This window comes from Danio rerio, chromosome 20, assembly GCF_049306965.1.
Source record: "Danio rerio strain Tuebingen ecotype United States chromosome 20, GRCz12tu, whole genome shotgun sequence".
NCBI classification, from domain to species: Eukaryota; Metazoa; Chordata; class Actinopteri; order Cypriniformes; family Danionidae; genus Danio; species Danio rerio.
The window spans coordinates 29,766,500-29,783,848 of record NC_133195.1 but is presented as its reverse complement, the minus strand read 5'-3'; the positions used below and the strand labels follow the sequence as shown (position 1 = coordinate 29,783,848).

Below are 17,349 nucleotides of genomic sequence, written 5' to 3'. Positions count from 1 at the left end.
AACTTTAATTTATTCATTCATCATCACCTTGCATCACACCTCTGTATTCAGCATTTATGGCTGTTTTAAAGGTTACTGCTTGTTTCATCAAATGGATTCATGTTCCTTGTTTAATGTAAAAGGTGATGCTTTAATTCGGTTGAGCCGCGTCGAAGCTGCTCGACAGAAAAAGAATGTTTCTGCGGTGCTATAAATAGACTGCACTTTCGCTCGTGGAAAAGAGGCTGTTTATGAGACTTAACTGATGGTTGCAGATCAAAAGCGGTCTGAAAATTCACAGATACCGCAGCCGTTCAGTTTGAATTGTTTCCATGGATCCAGTAGTAATATTATTCTGTAGAAAGAGTAGTCATCAGTTAAAATGTGTGTAGGCTACACATCATTAAGACCGCCATCCAAACTTGGAGTCTACGTGGAGTTACGCTCAGGGGGTGCTGGTTAATCTTGTCTTGTTAATGCTGTCATCTGGCCTGTCACCCTTTCGTTTGTGTGTGTTTCAGGAAAGAAAGAAATACTGTACTGTATGAAAGGAGGAAAAGATGAAATGACATTTAATTGACAGACCTTAATAAACAATCTGACAGAATCAAAGGCTAAAATCAAATGATCCGTTTTATTAGATTAAAAAACATAATTGTCAATGTTTTTGATATTGACATGACTTTAATTACTTTAATCTGTTTCTGCTTTACCTAAAGATGTCTTTATGTGTAAATGTATTTGTTACTGTAGGTACAGAGTAGTTAGGCTCATGATTTTTTTTGTGCAACTTTTGAGGTTAGATACAGTTAAGGCCTAATGTTAATGTTGTTGTTTGGTTAAGTTTGTAATTTTTTATTCATATCTAGCTGTAAGGTCAACATTCCTTAATTCCTTAGGTCAAAGGATTAATTTATTACAGGTATATTAAACCCATAAAAAATGTAAACAATAAGTACATTATTAGAAATTGTTTTTTTTAAACATTAGATCATTGTACATTGCAATCTTTCACAAAACATCTCATCTCATTTTTGTCTGCTTATTCTGGGCCGAGTCACGGAGACAGCAGTCTTAGGAGAGAACTCCAGACTTCCTTATCCCCAGACACTTGCTCCAGCTCCTCCAGGGTAATCCCATAGCATTCCCAGGCCAGCCAAGAGACATAGTCCTCAAGGCCTCCTCCCAGTGGGACATGCCTGGAACACCTCCCTAGGTAGGTGTCCAGGAGGCATCCGAAACAGATGCCTGAGCCACCTCAGCTGACTTCTCTCGATGTGGAGGAGCAACGGCTCTACTCCAAGCTCCTCCCGGGTCACAGATCACCTCACCCTATCTATTAGGGTGTGCTCTGCCACCCTGCGAGGAAACTCATTTCAGCCACTTGTATCAGAGATCTTGTCCTTTCAGTCATGACCCAAAGCTCATGACCATAGGTGAAAGTAGGAACATAGATTAACCGGTAAATCGAAAGCTTTGCCTTTCTGCTCAGCTCCTTCTTTACCAGATTGACCGCATTACTGCTGCCGCTCCCCCAATCTGCCAGTCAATCTCACATTCCATCCTTCTCTCACTCATAAACAAAACCCCAAGATACTTGAGCTAAGGAGTAAGGACTGTCCTCCGACCTGGAGATGGCAATCCACCTTTTTCTGGTGGAGGTGGAAACAAGTTTGACGTATTGCTGGCAATGCGAACCAAACTTCTATTCTCTTCATACAGGGACAAGACAGCCCTTAACAGAGCACCTCTGACCCCATACTTCCAGAGCACCGTCCACAGAATGCCATGAAAGACACGGTCGAATGCCTTCTCCAAGTACACAAACCACATGTGGACTGGTTGTGCATATTACAACATTGTATATTGTAATCTTTTACAAAACAGAAACATATTTTTTGAAAAAGTAAATTATAAGAAATGTATGTTTTGTAAAAGATTACAATGTACAATGTTGTAATATGCACAACCAGTCCACATGTGTTAAATAAATAAAAATGCTGCCTCAGAAACATATTTTTTTATTTTCTGAAAAAGTAAATGATAAAAAATGTATATAGAAAACATTTTTATTTATTTATGTATATGTATTTATCAGCTGTACACATTATAAATAAATATCAAAAATTATTCCATGTGACATTTTATAACCGTAATCAATATTGCCTTGTCATGTGATCTTATATAGTCATAAAACAGTTCTTAAAATATTGCACAATAAGGAAAATGTTTTTTCCCCTAATGAATATTAATGAGAAAAGTTAATGCAAAATTCCTTAAATAGGTTTTCTGATAATTTCATTATTTTAAATTGTTTTCTTTTTCCATTAAGGGTATGTTTACACGACACAGTTTTAAAATAAAACTAATAAATTTGCCAAATGCACAAATTTAATTGGTTTTAGTCCTAATTTTGGTGAAAATTTACAGTTTTCATTTGGCCATTTTTTTCACCCTGATGATGTTGACTTGTGTTTCACAACAACGTCTAAACAAATTGAAAACCACAAATGAAAAATGTGATCAAAGTGGTGTATTTAGTTAAGTATTGTCTGTGTTGCATGAAATGTTTCTTCAAATTTAAATGTATCCAGTCAAAAAAAGTTGAATTGTGTGAGTGTGTATTTTCCACAGATGACAGAATCTGTTCACCTCCGTTCATGGTTCTCAAGACAGAATGTGGCTTTGAAACTCTGGAGCAGCTCCACAAACATGGAATCACATTTCCTTTTAGTAAGTTCAAGTCATTAGCTGCAATCTTCATCACAGTTTAACACACATACAGAACAGGTTCCCTCAGCTGCCCATTTGACTTTACAGAATATATTTGATCGTTTGCATTGAAGCGACACATTTTCATGTTATGCTTTGTTTGATTGCAGTCTGTAAACCCCAGGTAGCTCATGGCACCAATTCCCATGAGGTAAGTACTTTACTATCCTATAACCTGCTCTATTATTCATATCTCTTGCATAATAAGCAACAGATAAGTACTGCAGATCACAGTGGTGCTCACATCTGTTACATAAGTTTTTCCTGTGACATTTGTTAATAATTTCTGATGTTGTGTAGTGTCTTATTAAGATGGTGCATATTGGGCTTTTTTAGTGTCTTTTACAAGTTGATTTTTCGCTTTATATTTTCTTTATAGTTTCATGAAAGCAACATTAGCTATGTTTTCATCCACCTATTTTATGCACATTTTGGATATGAGCTTGATGGATGGATTGGTTGATGGAAACACCAAGATGCGCATAAGTTTTGAAAATGTGCATAAAAACATATGCGCATATCTGAGTAGGATAAACTTTTTAATCCATAAGAAAAGATGCGCATAAACTATGATGAAAACCTTTTTACCGAATAAATTCCAGTTTGCACGTTAAAAAAAGTCATGTGACTTTGTTGTAAGAGATTATGTGATGATAAATATGTGTGTGAATGAACAAACCAGCAGGCTGAGCACATTGTAACACATCTGAAAGGTTGTTTTGGTCATTCTGAAACGCCTTACCGTTTAAGTACTAGTGTTATCATATTATTAATGACCTCTAGAATCAAGAGCTTCTGAGTCTCAAGTCTTTAAACGCCACCGCGCGTTCACTGCCTGTCAGGATTGCCTTCTGAGGCGCAAGTCATTTATTAAATGAAGAAAAGATTCAAGCAGCTTTTCCCACCACAGCAAGTTCTCTTTTTACTGTCGATATTTGGTGCCAGTTAATTAGGAAGTGATGATTTTGTTCTCTTAGACTCATTGGATGGAAACGCTGCTTTATTCGCATGTCTTTTATGCGATAATCCAGTATTGCGCATAAAGTTAATTTGCATTTTATGGATGGAAACATACTGCATGAGCTACTGACTCATTTCAGCTGCTTAGAAAGTGTGATTCTAACAAGCCAAAGAGCAGTACAATTAATAATTAATTGTTTTTTCATCACACAATATATATATATATATATATATATATATATATATATATATATATATATATATATTTTTTTTTTTTTTTTTTTTTTTTTAATTTATTTTTTTCTGTAGTGCAGAAGTACATAGATAACAGTTCATACTTTAGATATAACTACTAATGCTGTGAAAAGAAGAGTCATTTGCCTTGTAAAAGTAACTTAATGCTTCAAAAAAATTTTAGGAATTACATTGTTACACCAGTAGGTAGCGACAGTGATTCTTGAAACATGTTTTGGTCATGATTCATTCAGTCATAAAAAAGGGATTTTTTAGTTCCTAATCACACTGAATGCACTTTTTGCATTGAGTGGTGCCATTTTTGAATGGTTTTCCAATGGCTACGAGCATTTTGTATGCTGCTAATGCACCCTGTGTGCCTCACATTTTAATCACCTGCTGCGCCTTGCATTTTTGCCGTTGCATTTTTTGCCGTTGCATCTATGTGCGTCTGCAGTTGAAAAAAAGTCAACTCAGAGCAGAAAAGGCACGATACGTCAGTCACATTTTTTTTTATTCTCCAATCAAATGAAAGCAGAGGCGGGGTTTTCGTTGAGGTGACAGCAGTGTTTGTGTTGTCAAGACGACTGCAGAGTCTTTTAAAGATTAAGGAGAAACTAGTGGTTGCTGTTTTGAGTTATCCAGAGCTATATGACTTCATTCATTCATTTTCCTTCAGCTTAGTCCCTTTATTAATCAGGGGTCGTCACAGCGGAGTGAACCGCCATTTTATCCAGCATAAGTTTTACACTGTGAATGCCCTTCCAGCTGCAAACTAGTACTGGGAACTATCAATATGTTTTCATTCAAAGACATACACTACGGCCAGCGGTTTCTAGCAACATAAATAGCACCACGCACTTCTTTTTTTCTTGTCAACTTCTTTTTTCTTGTTCAATTTTTGCATTGAAAGGCACCTTTTTTACCATGATTTGCAAACAGCAGCGAGCATTTTGCACGCTGCTTATACGCCCTGCGTGCCTCGCGTTTTGCACTCACAGTTGAAAAAAAAGTCAACTCACGTCTGTATCATTTTCCAATCAAATGAAAGCAGAGGCGGGGTTTTTGTTGTGGTGCTTTGTGTTGTCAAGACAGCAATGGAGACTTTTGAAGACGGAGGAGAGACTTGTGGTTGCAGTTTTGAGATATCTGGAGCTGTATGACTTCACAAGTATTGAGTATCCCAATATTATTAAATATTAAATTTATAACAATATCAACAGCAACACTCTCACACAATACCAAGCTGATTTAGTCATTGCCTAGTGACATAAAAAAGCACCACGCTTTTTCTTTTTTTCTTTTTAATAAAAAAAGACAGTAGGGTTCACCTCGCGTTTTTGGATCGGCCCCTTATCCAGTAATGATATGTGTGAAGTCTTTTGTCAATTAATCATTTATTCAAAAACTTTGATTTATCCAAAATTGAAACAAGTAAAGCAACTAATAAAACAAACAAACAAACAACAACAACAAAAAAAAAAAACGGAAAATGCCAAGTAGTATGACCAGATGCTCAATACACAATATCATAAAAGCTAACCCATGAAGCATCATTAGGGAATTTATTAATGGCAGTGAAGCAACATAACTAATATAGCTCTGTCACCTGATAACGACAACATGGCAATTGTAGTACATTCAGATTACATTCAGTCTACTCACTTTCATACTGTATAGAACATTCAAAATAAATATCTACTGAGCAACATATGGACCTTCACATGCGTTTATGATTGACTACCTGAATCACTTATTTAATAAAAAAAAGCACAAAATATTCAAACAATTGAAAGACTTTTTTATCAGAATTGAGGGAGAATCTTTATCTGGATTTTGTTTGTAGATTGTTGTTTTCTTTACCCCAAAAACATCAAGATTCTCAGTTCATCAGAATGTTGCAGCCCTCCATCAGTTGTGTTTTGTGAGTTCAGGCTGCTGTACTCGTGGATGATTAACAGCCTCTGTTGCGATGGTGACCATATCTTTGATTCTCTGTGACTAATGTACAGGCAAAGTCTCGATCGCGCACATTCCTTCAGAAAGCTGCATGAAGACTCTTATAACCCTGTTTTACAGTGTTGACAATGAGGGGCGTACCAGATTAATGTGTCACCATCCACTGCAGAACGAGCGTGTTTGTGCAAACAGGTTGATGGTCATGTGTTTTATGACTGTGAGCACAGAGGTTTACTTAGTTAAAGGAACATGCATGGATTGAGGGGGTTTGGTGTGGCAGTGTTAGTGTTGTGAAAGCGTATGCTGTAGCTTTACATTTCCTGTATATTTGAAGATACCATGTATATAGAATGTTGTGGAATGTGGTTTCTGTTTAATAGATGGCCATCATCTTCAGCGAGGAAGATCTGAAAGACATCAAGCCTCCATGTGTCCTCCAGAGCTTCATTAACCATAATGCAGTTCTCTATAAGGTGTTTGTGGTTGGCGAGGCCTACAGTGTGGTGCAAAGGCCCTCCATTAGGAATTTCCCATCTGGACCTACAGGTCAGTTTGCGCAACACCAAAATGACAGACGATTCAAAGTGTTTGATGAATGTCATTTGCACAGAAGTGTAAAAAAAATAGTCTCAAAATAAAACTCTTTATAAATGCTTAATAAAAAAATGCTGTAAGTTTTTGTCTCTTCTAAAGCATAAAAATACCATATGTTTGCAGATATTTAAGAAACATGCCAAGTGAGCATTCTTGTTTATCTGAAAAACTATACTAAAGTCAGATATTCTGCTTTGAAAATGTTTGCTACATGCCGGAACATTTGTCTTTGTTTTGGTCCTTTTACACGGCCAATGCCAGTTTAGTCAATCATATTTCAGCACCCTGGGTTGCCTTGACGGAAAACCATATATTTAATTTATGTATTCATTCATTCATTCATTCATTCATTCATTCATTCATTCATTCATTCAGAAAGGCTCTTAAAGCAAACGCCCGTGACCAAAAAGCGACCTCTAGTGGACAGTAGCAGACACCAAAATGAGACGCAGATTCAGTGTTCCACATGAGGTAGTTATGAATTAGCAAATAACATAAATATTACAAATTCAAAAATTAGTGAGCAGGTTACATTGTAACAGTGTGTCCTAACAACAGGCTACATGATGAGAATTGCAGTGATGAACGAAATTCATTGAAACACGACAGAAATTTAAACACATCCATTCAAAAGCACAGAAGCTGCTGCTTTCAGTATATGGCAAAAAATGTCATATAAAAATGGCATTCAAACTCACATTGTTAGCATTTAACACAGAATAAAGCACATGAGGTGTACCTGGAGTAATTATTGTCAGTTTTCTGTTGTTCAGCTGCTAGAAATAGAAGCCGTTTCTAATATATTAATTCCAGGTGTTGGTTAGAACAAAAACTCCTTTTAATATGGAGCATACTCCTTCTATGGTGTGCTGTTGCTTTTATATAGAACGCGATTTTTAATCGGCCTTCGGGCTTGATAGTCAGACTCACTCCTGTTGGTCGTCAATCTGGCAACCTGTGCTTAATTTGTTCTGATCCAGGAATGCGATACCTATTCAACCACTGGGTGTCAAACCTACACACTGCACATTTAAGACCAAAGTCTAAAGCCGAACTCCTAGCATTTCAAAAGCTTTTGATAACATGCGCAAACACTTGAAAGATTCATCTTTGTCTAGTGTCTGCTTATAAAATGGATACAGGCAACAAATTTGAATTTGTACTTGTAAAAAACTTAGTTTTTTGTTTAAAGAAAAGTAAAAAAAATGTATATTTATTTCATCACTATTTCTTTTCTGACTGTTAAACAGCAGCTCACCTCAGTGTTGACACTTTGTGGAAAAAGTAAGCGCAAATATAATTTAAAGCACATGTAAGATCATGTGGAATTTTCTCAAGTATATGTATGCGTGTGTGTGTGTGTATTTATATATACATAATAAATGTACACAGTACACACTTATATTATGTCAACACAAACTTTTATTTTGGATGCAGTTAACCATGATTAATCTTTTCCCAGCACTTATATTTATTCAAGAGTGTATGGGTGTTTCCCAGTGATGGGATGCAGCTGAAAGGGCATTTACTGCATAAAACATATGCTGGATAAGTTGGAGGTTCATATCACTGTGACAACCCCAGATTAATAAAGGGACTAAGCCGAAAAGAAAATGAATGAATGAATAATATATATTCCGTCAATGTGAATTTTATGTTATTGTTTGTTTAATTCACAGTAATAAACATGGTTTTCAGTTTCTATGCTTGTAGTAGTTGTAGTTAACAATAATTTTTATATTTCGTTACTGCGAATTTTTAAGCACAGTATTTTTTGAAAGAAAGTAATCATTTTATTTTTAATCATTCAATTGATAAGAAAAGACATGAATGACTTTACAAATATTTAAAATACATGCTGCTATAGTTCTATTTACAGAAGTAATCTGAGATAGTCTCATGAGTTTTGCAAAAATATCACACAGCCTCCCCATTTACAGCATTCCAACAACACTGAAGATTTCTTCATCTCCAAATCAGCATATCAGAACGATTTCTTAAGGATCATTTGACAGACTGTTTCATAATATCCCTTTTTTCCCAAACCTTTTTTCCAAAGCAATTTACCTTTGCTGTACATATGGGACTTTTAACTTTTGAATAGTAGCATTTGTAGTTTTTTCTGGCTCTTCATATTGATTATTTTATTGTATTTGTTGTATTTATCAAGGTTTTCACTTACAAATAGAGACACATCTGCTTTCTGTGTGAGAGCCAGGCATCAACACCAATAAAAGCACTTTGCATGGTTCCAGACATCATTTAGACATCAGATCACTTTAGTTATAGTCTATCAAAGAACATCCCATCCTAACAAACCTACATTCTCTGGAAGTTTTTATAAGGTTTAAGCTTTTGTTTAAAATCAGAAACAAAGTAAGATTGAAGTTAATGGCACTTGTGTGAAGGCGAGGCCTCTCAGTCTGTCCAGACCAGTCTTTCAGCATATGCTGCTGATGTTTAGACACTCTTACAGAGAACTGCTTTATTTAGTCTTTAACGTGGTATTCATTAAATAAGCAACTCAAAGGGTTTCTCCTCAGATGTCAGAGTGGTTTGGTGAATTATGCCCCCCAATGGCCAAACAAATTCACTGTTGGCTAGAATTGGTCAATTCTTTTGTTTAAAGTTTATGAGGCAATACATTGTGGATTTTTCTCTGAAAAAAAACACTTTATAAAAATTATACGTTTACTGGATGTATTTGTCACAAGTATGAAATTATGTATAAAACTCAATGGATGAAAAATATATCAAAATACTCTCACATGTTAACATTAAATCATCATTTTAATCTACAAATTTTCTATTTGTGTTTATTCAAAATAGTTTAAAAGAACAGCATTTATTTAAAAGGACATGTCTTTAATTCTTATAATGAAATCTAATATATGCAAATTGCAGAAATGACATACAAGTTCATATTTGGATGTCACATATATAGAATATATGTCATGTATGCAACATATATTTTAAAAGAAATATAAAAAATGGCCATTTACATAGATTTTTTGGAACCATTAGAATTTTAAATATGTACATATAGTATAGTATAGTATAGTATAGTATAGTATAGTACAGTACAATACAGTACAGGCGTGACCAACCCTGTTCCTGGAGATCCACCTTCCTGCAGATTTCAGTTGCTACCCATATCAAACACACCTGCCTGTATTCAGGTCCTAATTAATTGGTTCAGGTGTGTTTGATCAGGGTTGAAGCTGAACTTTGCAGGAAGGTCAATCTCTGGGAACAGGGATGAGCACCACTGGTATAGTATATGCCGGCAGCTTGCTCTCTGCAACTGTCATATGGTCACCCACTGAAGCTACCCGGTCAGTACCTGAATGGGAGACCACATGGGAATCGCCTCATCCAGGTGGATGCTGCACACTGGTGGTGGATGAAGAGATTCCCCCAAAAATGTGTCCAGAAAAACTCAATATAAATTTATGGAATTATTAATAATAATTATTATTATTAGTAGTAGTAGTAGATGTAGTTAGTTACATATACGTTCATAGTATATAGCTACTGTATATATGAACACATAAAAATTACAGTTAATATATTTGAACATATACATACATACATATAATTTCAAAGGTTGAATAAACCAATATAAACATAAGTTTGGCATTTATTACATATATTTTATATATGTGAAATCCACATACAAAATTTTACGACATGTAATTTTTGCCATTAATCAGATTTCCATATGATTTTTGATTAGTTTAATGCCACTTTGCTAAATAATATTATTACTTCTTACAAAATTGACCAAAAGCTTTATAAAAGCCTTTTTTCTGTATTTTTAAAAAAATATTCTAGACAGGAGAGCAATATCCTTCAACAGTCATCATGTGTCCAAACCAGAGTCCTCTTCTCATCTGACCTGTGTAAGTCCACATGCATCATACAGTATTTTCAGCTCATTTAATGCTTTATCCACTGAATTCAAAAATTTAAATGTTTAAAATTAGAAAAAAAAACTGTTGTGTAAATATCTAATTGAATCTTAGTATTTAACTAAACTTTAAACTTTATAAAGGAGCACTTACAAAAAAAAAGTGCATTTAAAAATGTTCACTACATTAAAAAATGTCCTGTTTCCTCTAGAGGGACAACATGGTGGGCCAGTCCTGGAAGCCAAGCAATGAGGTCATTCAGAAAATTTCCAGAAAGTTACACCAGGCCCTTGGCATCTCTCTGTTTGGGATTGACATCATCATCAACAATCAGACTGGGCAGCACGCCGTCATCGACATCAACGCTTTTCCGGGTACGTGCAGTTCCTCACAATGCTTTAACTGGGTAATTTACCTTATCTCTATGCACTGAACTCTATTCACTTTCAAAACCAGCAATAATCCAGACCAACCACATGGTGTCAGTATGGAGTAATAAACACATCATTTGTTGTGGTTTTAAATGCAATACACAATTATCTAAACATTAAATGGACAAATAGTTTCTAACAATTCATTCAAATGTGCATTAAATTTGTCTCTTCTGTTTACATGAATATGGAAGGCAGTTGTTTTGAATGACAAATGTTTTAAACAAAATGCATGCAGTTTGATTGTGTCAGCATTTATGGTTTGACCTTAAGGTGGCAATTTTATAGAAGGCTATATAATGTCTGATGTTTGCATATGTACATACCAGTATGAACAAACATGGAGTCTTTTGTCTTTATTTATACTGCAGTATACCAGTGTGGCGCGAATGCAAATATATTGTCAAATACTTGTTGATGTGATGACACTGTCGTTCACAATCAGATTTCAAATATTTTGTTTTTAAGTCTTTTGACTCTGATTGCCTTCCATATATTTTCTATGCACAGTGCAACGCAATTTTTATTTGCTACTTTTAGCTTGGCGAAAGGGTCATTTTGAGGTGTTGCGCCACGCTTTTTAAATAGCAAATGCATTTGCGCTCATATGTGCGTCCATAGGCGTTAGCAGGCGTGTTTTGGCGCGTTGCTCTTTTGAGAAACTGTTATAGTCTGTTCTTTAGACCAGAACAAACCCGGTCTAAAGTCCGGCGCAGAGCGCGTTAGTTGTGCGCCTCGCTTACACACTGCTCACACACAAGATGTGGAGCAATACACAAATATCTTTACATATGAAAAAGAATTAAAATATTAAGGATTTATATAGAATATAATAAGTATATATATAGGATTCAAACATAAAGAATTAAGATATTACGAAACATTATTTTCTAGCCTGCATGAATTTAAAAACCACTGCCTTGAATCCTTCATCTCAGGAGGCTTTTTCAGTTCATTCAATTTGCTTTTGTATAATGTTATTATTATTAGCAGTATTATTTATAATATCCATATTTATATTTGTTTTATTAAAAACAAGCTTAGATTTGTCCACCTGTCAGGTTTAAGACCATATGGGGCATAGCAGGTGTATTTGGAAATAACTCAGTATTTTGACCACACTTTGTTATTATTAATCATTTATTCGTTTGCTGGAAATTAGAACCGAATTTAGAAATAGTTTTTAAACAAATCTTTGCGCTTAACAAATAAAATAATTTTTTTATAGGCTAATTGATGTCTGTGCGTAAAGCTTTCCATCTACGAGAGCGAAAGCGAAAGTGAACGTACGTCATGTAAATAGCAAATGCGCTTTTGGCGCGACGCAACTGGCTCTTAAAGGGAATGGGAGATGAGACTCTGATTGGTTTATTCTTAAAACACACCTATAACTCATTAAGAAAATAATCTCAACCCTTTTAGACCATGCGCCACGGCACAAAGCAGATTATATTAGCAAAGCATCCTTATATAAGCAAAAATACATTTTGACACGCCCTAAAAGTGCTTGCGCCCTGCGTTTTGCGCCCAGCGTTTTGCACTCTGCGCATGATCCGTTAAAATACATATGTGCTAATATAAGGACGGGAAAATCCGCTTTGCGCCATGGCGCATGGTCTAAAAGGGTTAAGATTATTTTCTTAATGAGTTATAGGTGTGTTTTGAGAATAAACCAATCAGAGTCTCATCTCACATTCTTTTTAAGAGCCAGTTGCGTCGCGCCATAAGCGCATTTGCTATTTACATGACGTACATTACATTTAATCCTTTATATATATATCCTATATATATACCCTTATTATATCCTATATATCCTTAATATTTTAATTCTTTTTTAAATGTAAAGATATTTGCGTATTGCTCCACATCTTGTTTATTGAGCAGTGTTTGTTCTGGTCTAAAGAAAAGACTATTACAGTTTCTCAAAATAGCAACGCGACAAAACACGCCTGCTCTTTTAGACCAGAACGCCTATGGGCGCACATATGAGCGCAAATGCATTTGCTATTTAAACAGCGTGGCGCAAAACGTCAAAACGACTCTTGCGCCAAGCTAAAAGTAGCAAATAAAAATTGCGTCACGCCTTGCGCCACATTGCGCCGGGTGTATGATAGGGCCCATGGATTCTGACACACCTTGCGTTTGCGCCCTGCGCTTTCAGTTTTGCGCATGGACTGTCAAAGTAGAGCCCTATGTTTGCAAACAATTTGTTAAATTTAAACAAACAAATTAAATTTAGTCGTGTTCAACTAAATTTGTTTGTTTAAATTCAGCCGAAATAAATTGTTTACTACTTCTTAACTTAAAAAATCTTGTAAATCCAAGGAATCATCTTGCAATATTTTTTTTCAGTGTGAATGATGGCAAAAGTACATGAGAAAGTACTTTTGTCAGTATGTCAAGGCTCAGCTGTGTTTGCCAGCGTACAGTAGTAAGTCTAAAAGCCACCTGGCCTTCTTTCCGCCTGTTGCCATAGCGATCTTGTGTATCTAGCAGGGAACGGCACTTTGAAATCTCTCAGTGGCTCAGCTGACGAGTCCCATGAGGCCGCAGGAGCAACACAACAGATGATTAATAATCTCCCTCTCGCCAATCTCACTTCTCTTATCTGAAATCCAGGTTACGAAGGAGTCCCGGAGTTTTTCGACGACCTTTTGAGCCACATCAGCAGCGTCCTGCAAGGTCAGGTTTGTAATGGAGTGGCGTGTGGGCACCTGAGAGTCAACGGGACGGCGCAGAGCCAGACCGTACACTGCGGCATGCTGGGAAATGACAGCAGCTGGTTGATGGACAGCGAGGGGATCAAGAAGGGTCCGCATCAGGGACTGAGTTGTTGCGGCGGCTGCATGACTCCGAACTTTCACCAGCACACCAGATCCAGTTTAACAGCAGAGACGTCCTCGCAGTGACTATAAAGAGTTTCATTAGTGCATAGGTGTACAGACAATTCATTAGTGCCAAAATGTTGGAACAATTAATAAATGTTTTATTGATTTTTGTCAATTATTAAATTTAATGTTTGAAAGGGACGAGCTGATCTTGGAAAAAATGAATGTGATTTACTTTACTGTTATGAATGTTGCACTGAGTTTGATTTGCAGAACAAGGAGAAAATGAAGATATTGCTAATATATTAATGAGATGCTTGAAAAGGAAAATGAGTGTCATGATTTGGATGTAAGACGTTGCACTATTTAAATAAGACTAAGACTTCTCTTCTGGTGTGTATGATGAATTGTGGCTTACTAAGAGAAAGTCTTTTATTGCTGTCATAAGCAATCTGCTCGTGATGAATCTGTTCCAACAATAGCAACTTTGCTTTTTAAAAAAAAGTTAAGTAGCGTTAGATTAAATAAAAGGAAAGAAAGATGAAGAATCATTTCACATTTGAAGGGGTCCAGAAAATTATGTAAAATCCTTGTATACTGGAAGATGATATGAGATCATTTAGGGGTTATGCTTTTATTGCCTAAAATGACTGTCACTCAAAAGTGAAAATGTTCAACATGTTATTTCAAACCTGTACGACTAGATATTTCATTCACAGAATATTTCTGTACTGTTTACACAATACTGTTTTTGTTCAATAAATTAAAATCAAGGTTCAAAAGAGCACTTTGTTTCTGAACAATACCTCTAATTCTGCAGGTTGGTGCCAATAGAAGTGCAGAAATAATGGTGTTGCCTTGGTTAGTGCAGTAAACAAAGCAGCATGATGTCAAATCTAGCAGGATTTATTGATTTCATACACTACACAGCATCCTGATAGTCACAGATTTAATTCAGGCAAACTTTAGCATACAACCATACAATGCATAATCAAAAATGAAATAAAATGTAATGCCTTGCAAAATAGCTTTTAAGACTTTTTAATACTTTTTAAGGGCCTTAAATTTCTCTACATTGATTTATCAACTTTTAATACTTTGTAAGACCCCGTGGACCCCCTGAATGAGAAGTAATTGGCATGTAGTTGCAATGCAGCTTTTAGTCAATAAAATGTGCAAAAGACACCATCAAAATAAAGTCTTACCGGTCCCAATTTATATTAAGTGTCCTTAACTACCATGTACTGACATCAGAAAATAAATACAATGTACTTACTGTGTTTATAATGTATTTGTGGTGCTTTTGAGTTGGGATAGAGGTTGGGTTATGGACAGGTTTGGTGGCATGGGTAGGTTTAAGGGTGGGTTAAGGTGTAAGGGATGGTCAACAGTGTATTTACAAATGTAATTTCAAAAGTTAATTACAGATGTAATTACATACATGTATCTAATTAAGCATAAGTACACAGTAAATACATGTGTTTACACAACAAGTACATTGTAACAAACTATTAATTCCTGTGTAAGTACATATTAGTTTAGGCCACTATATAAAGTGGGACCCTTACCATTTTTCCAAATATCTCATGTTTTAGAGTTTATGTGACACCAGTTTTAAATAAAAACATTCCACTTTTTACACATTTTGGCCGTTCATTTACACAACAACTAGGCTCATTCTAAAATATAACTATATACATTTTTGGAGATCGTGAATAATGTAGCCTGAAGTATGTATGCTTCATCTTTAAAACAAATGATATCAGGCCGTATTACGCCGTTCCTTTTTCACGCTAGCAGCTGACCACTTACCTCCATATGGACGGCTTTCCCGCTGTTACCAGTTTGTCCTGTGGCTTGCAGAGTATGTTGATGGATTTGAGATGCAGTGAAGAGCTGACTGTAAAGACTGGGTTCGAGTCTGATGAAGAATGGTTCCAGAAAGCAAGTTAGACAAAAGCAAAAGCCAAGTAAATAAACAAGTAAATAACAGATTTGTTTTCCTTTTCTGGATCGCCTTTGAAAACACTGTCGGGTTGGGTTTAGGGAAGTGGATGGGCGCTGGTCAATCGGTGCTTTTGGGTTGGGTTTCGGGAAAGGGGTGAATGGGGGATCAATAAGCCAGTGAGTCAGTTGACAGCAGTTTCAGGTGGATTTACATGAGAAAAGCAGGGCACGGATGGTACTCGCAAGAGAAATTTGAAATCTGAAAAAGCGTGCACAGCGGCCTCTAGTGGACTGGCGAAAATAAAGCAGCAAAAAAAGGTATCTCCTGGGATGTATTTGGCGCTCTCCAGAAATGTATGTAGGGCTACGTTTTCAGAATGAGCCTGTGTTGCACAACAACAACTTACTGAAGGCAAACTTAAACATCTGACATGAAAAAATGGATAGTACTAAATTCAAAGATCTTGATCAGTTCAAACATGCAGTCTAAACCATTTTCATTTTATCATTTTTACCTCATAAAACCAATAACCAAGATAATTTGCCAATCAACCAGAAAGGGGAGAAAAACCTTAAATACAGAAAATATATTTTTTAAAAATTATAATTCTACTGTAGTTTTGTTTTCATAGATTTGTGTAAATAGTTGTTGTTTGTACGCAAATGCAGGAAAATAACCATTTTGCTTAGATTATTATCATGTAAACGTCCCTCACTAAAGAAAATCATACAGGTTTTCAGTGAAACAGGACACAATATGATTGACAAACAGTGCTGGGAAAAGTTGTTTTAAACCATTACAATATTGAGTTACTCCCCAAAAATTAACTAGTTGTGTTTTTTAGTTACTATTATATATACATTTATATATATATATATACATATTACGTTATACTTTTGCGTTACTTTTTATTTTATTTCACTGAGGTTTGATCTCTTTCAAAGCTTTTATTTTTTCTTTCTTTTTTTAAAAGAGAAGTTCTGAAATGAACAGCACAATGTATAACCTACACCAACGTTTCGCTTTAAAAAAAACAACAAATTTAGGTTAATGTTATCTGAGAACTTCCTCACCCCAGAGCTCTACATGCCATATATGCAGATTATTGAAAGTTTAAAGCAACGTGTTAACTACCTATCTGTCTTAAGTAAAATCATTGACTTGAGACAATCCCCTTTTCCTTTTCCTCGATGCCTTCAAAATAATGAACACATTGTCTCATTGACTGTGTGAGTCATTGTGACTACTTTCATTTTAATTCAGCAATTTATTTTTTTTTAAATCTATTAATCATTTTCAAAAAAGTAACTCAATTATTATTACTTTTTTTTAAAGGAATGCTTTACTTTACTCGTTACTTAGAAAAATAATACTATTACGTAACTTGCGTTACTTATAATGTGTTACCCCACAACCCTGCAAACAAATCGTCACCTTGGAAGGTTCTATCTGCGTTCTGAATGATTTTGAGATATTGAGCTTCAAAGTTTTTGCATTCCATAGCAAACAGTATGTGTAACATTTAAAAAAAAAAAGTCTTAAAATGTAAAAAACTTATAAAAAACATCCATAATATAAATAAGTTGCCATTTTATAAGAATATATCAATAACTCAATTTTGATAAAAATGACAGATAGAATCTTCTAATTCTAAGGTGACAAAATATGTTAAATTTGCTCATTTAATCATTTCCATTGATGTTTCGTGCCCCATCCCAGCAGGCACACAACAT

At 35.4% G+C, this 17,349-nt stretch overlaps 1 protein-coding gene across 2 annotated transcripts in view; it reads left to right on the top strand.

Moving 5' to 3' along the window:
- The window catches only part of itpk1a (inositol-tetrakisphosphate 1-kinase a), a 36,619-nt gene extending 22,169 nt beyond the window's left edge, over positions 1-14,450 (top strand). For both annotated transcript variants that reach the window (XM_073932333.1, NM_213017.1), the window contains 6 exon segments: positions 2,614-2,712; positions 2,862-2,902; positions 6,285-6,450; positions 10,333-10,400; positions 10,621-10,783; positions 13,460-14,450. In XM_073932333.1, coding sequence (XP_073788434.1) covers positions 2,614-2,712; positions 2,862-2,902; positions 6,285-6,450; positions 10,333-10,400; positions 10,621-10,783; positions 13,460-13,749 — 827 coding nt within the window. In that variant the 3' untranslated portion in view covers positions 13,750-14,450.
- Positions 14,451-17,349: the final 2,899 nt, after the last annotated feature.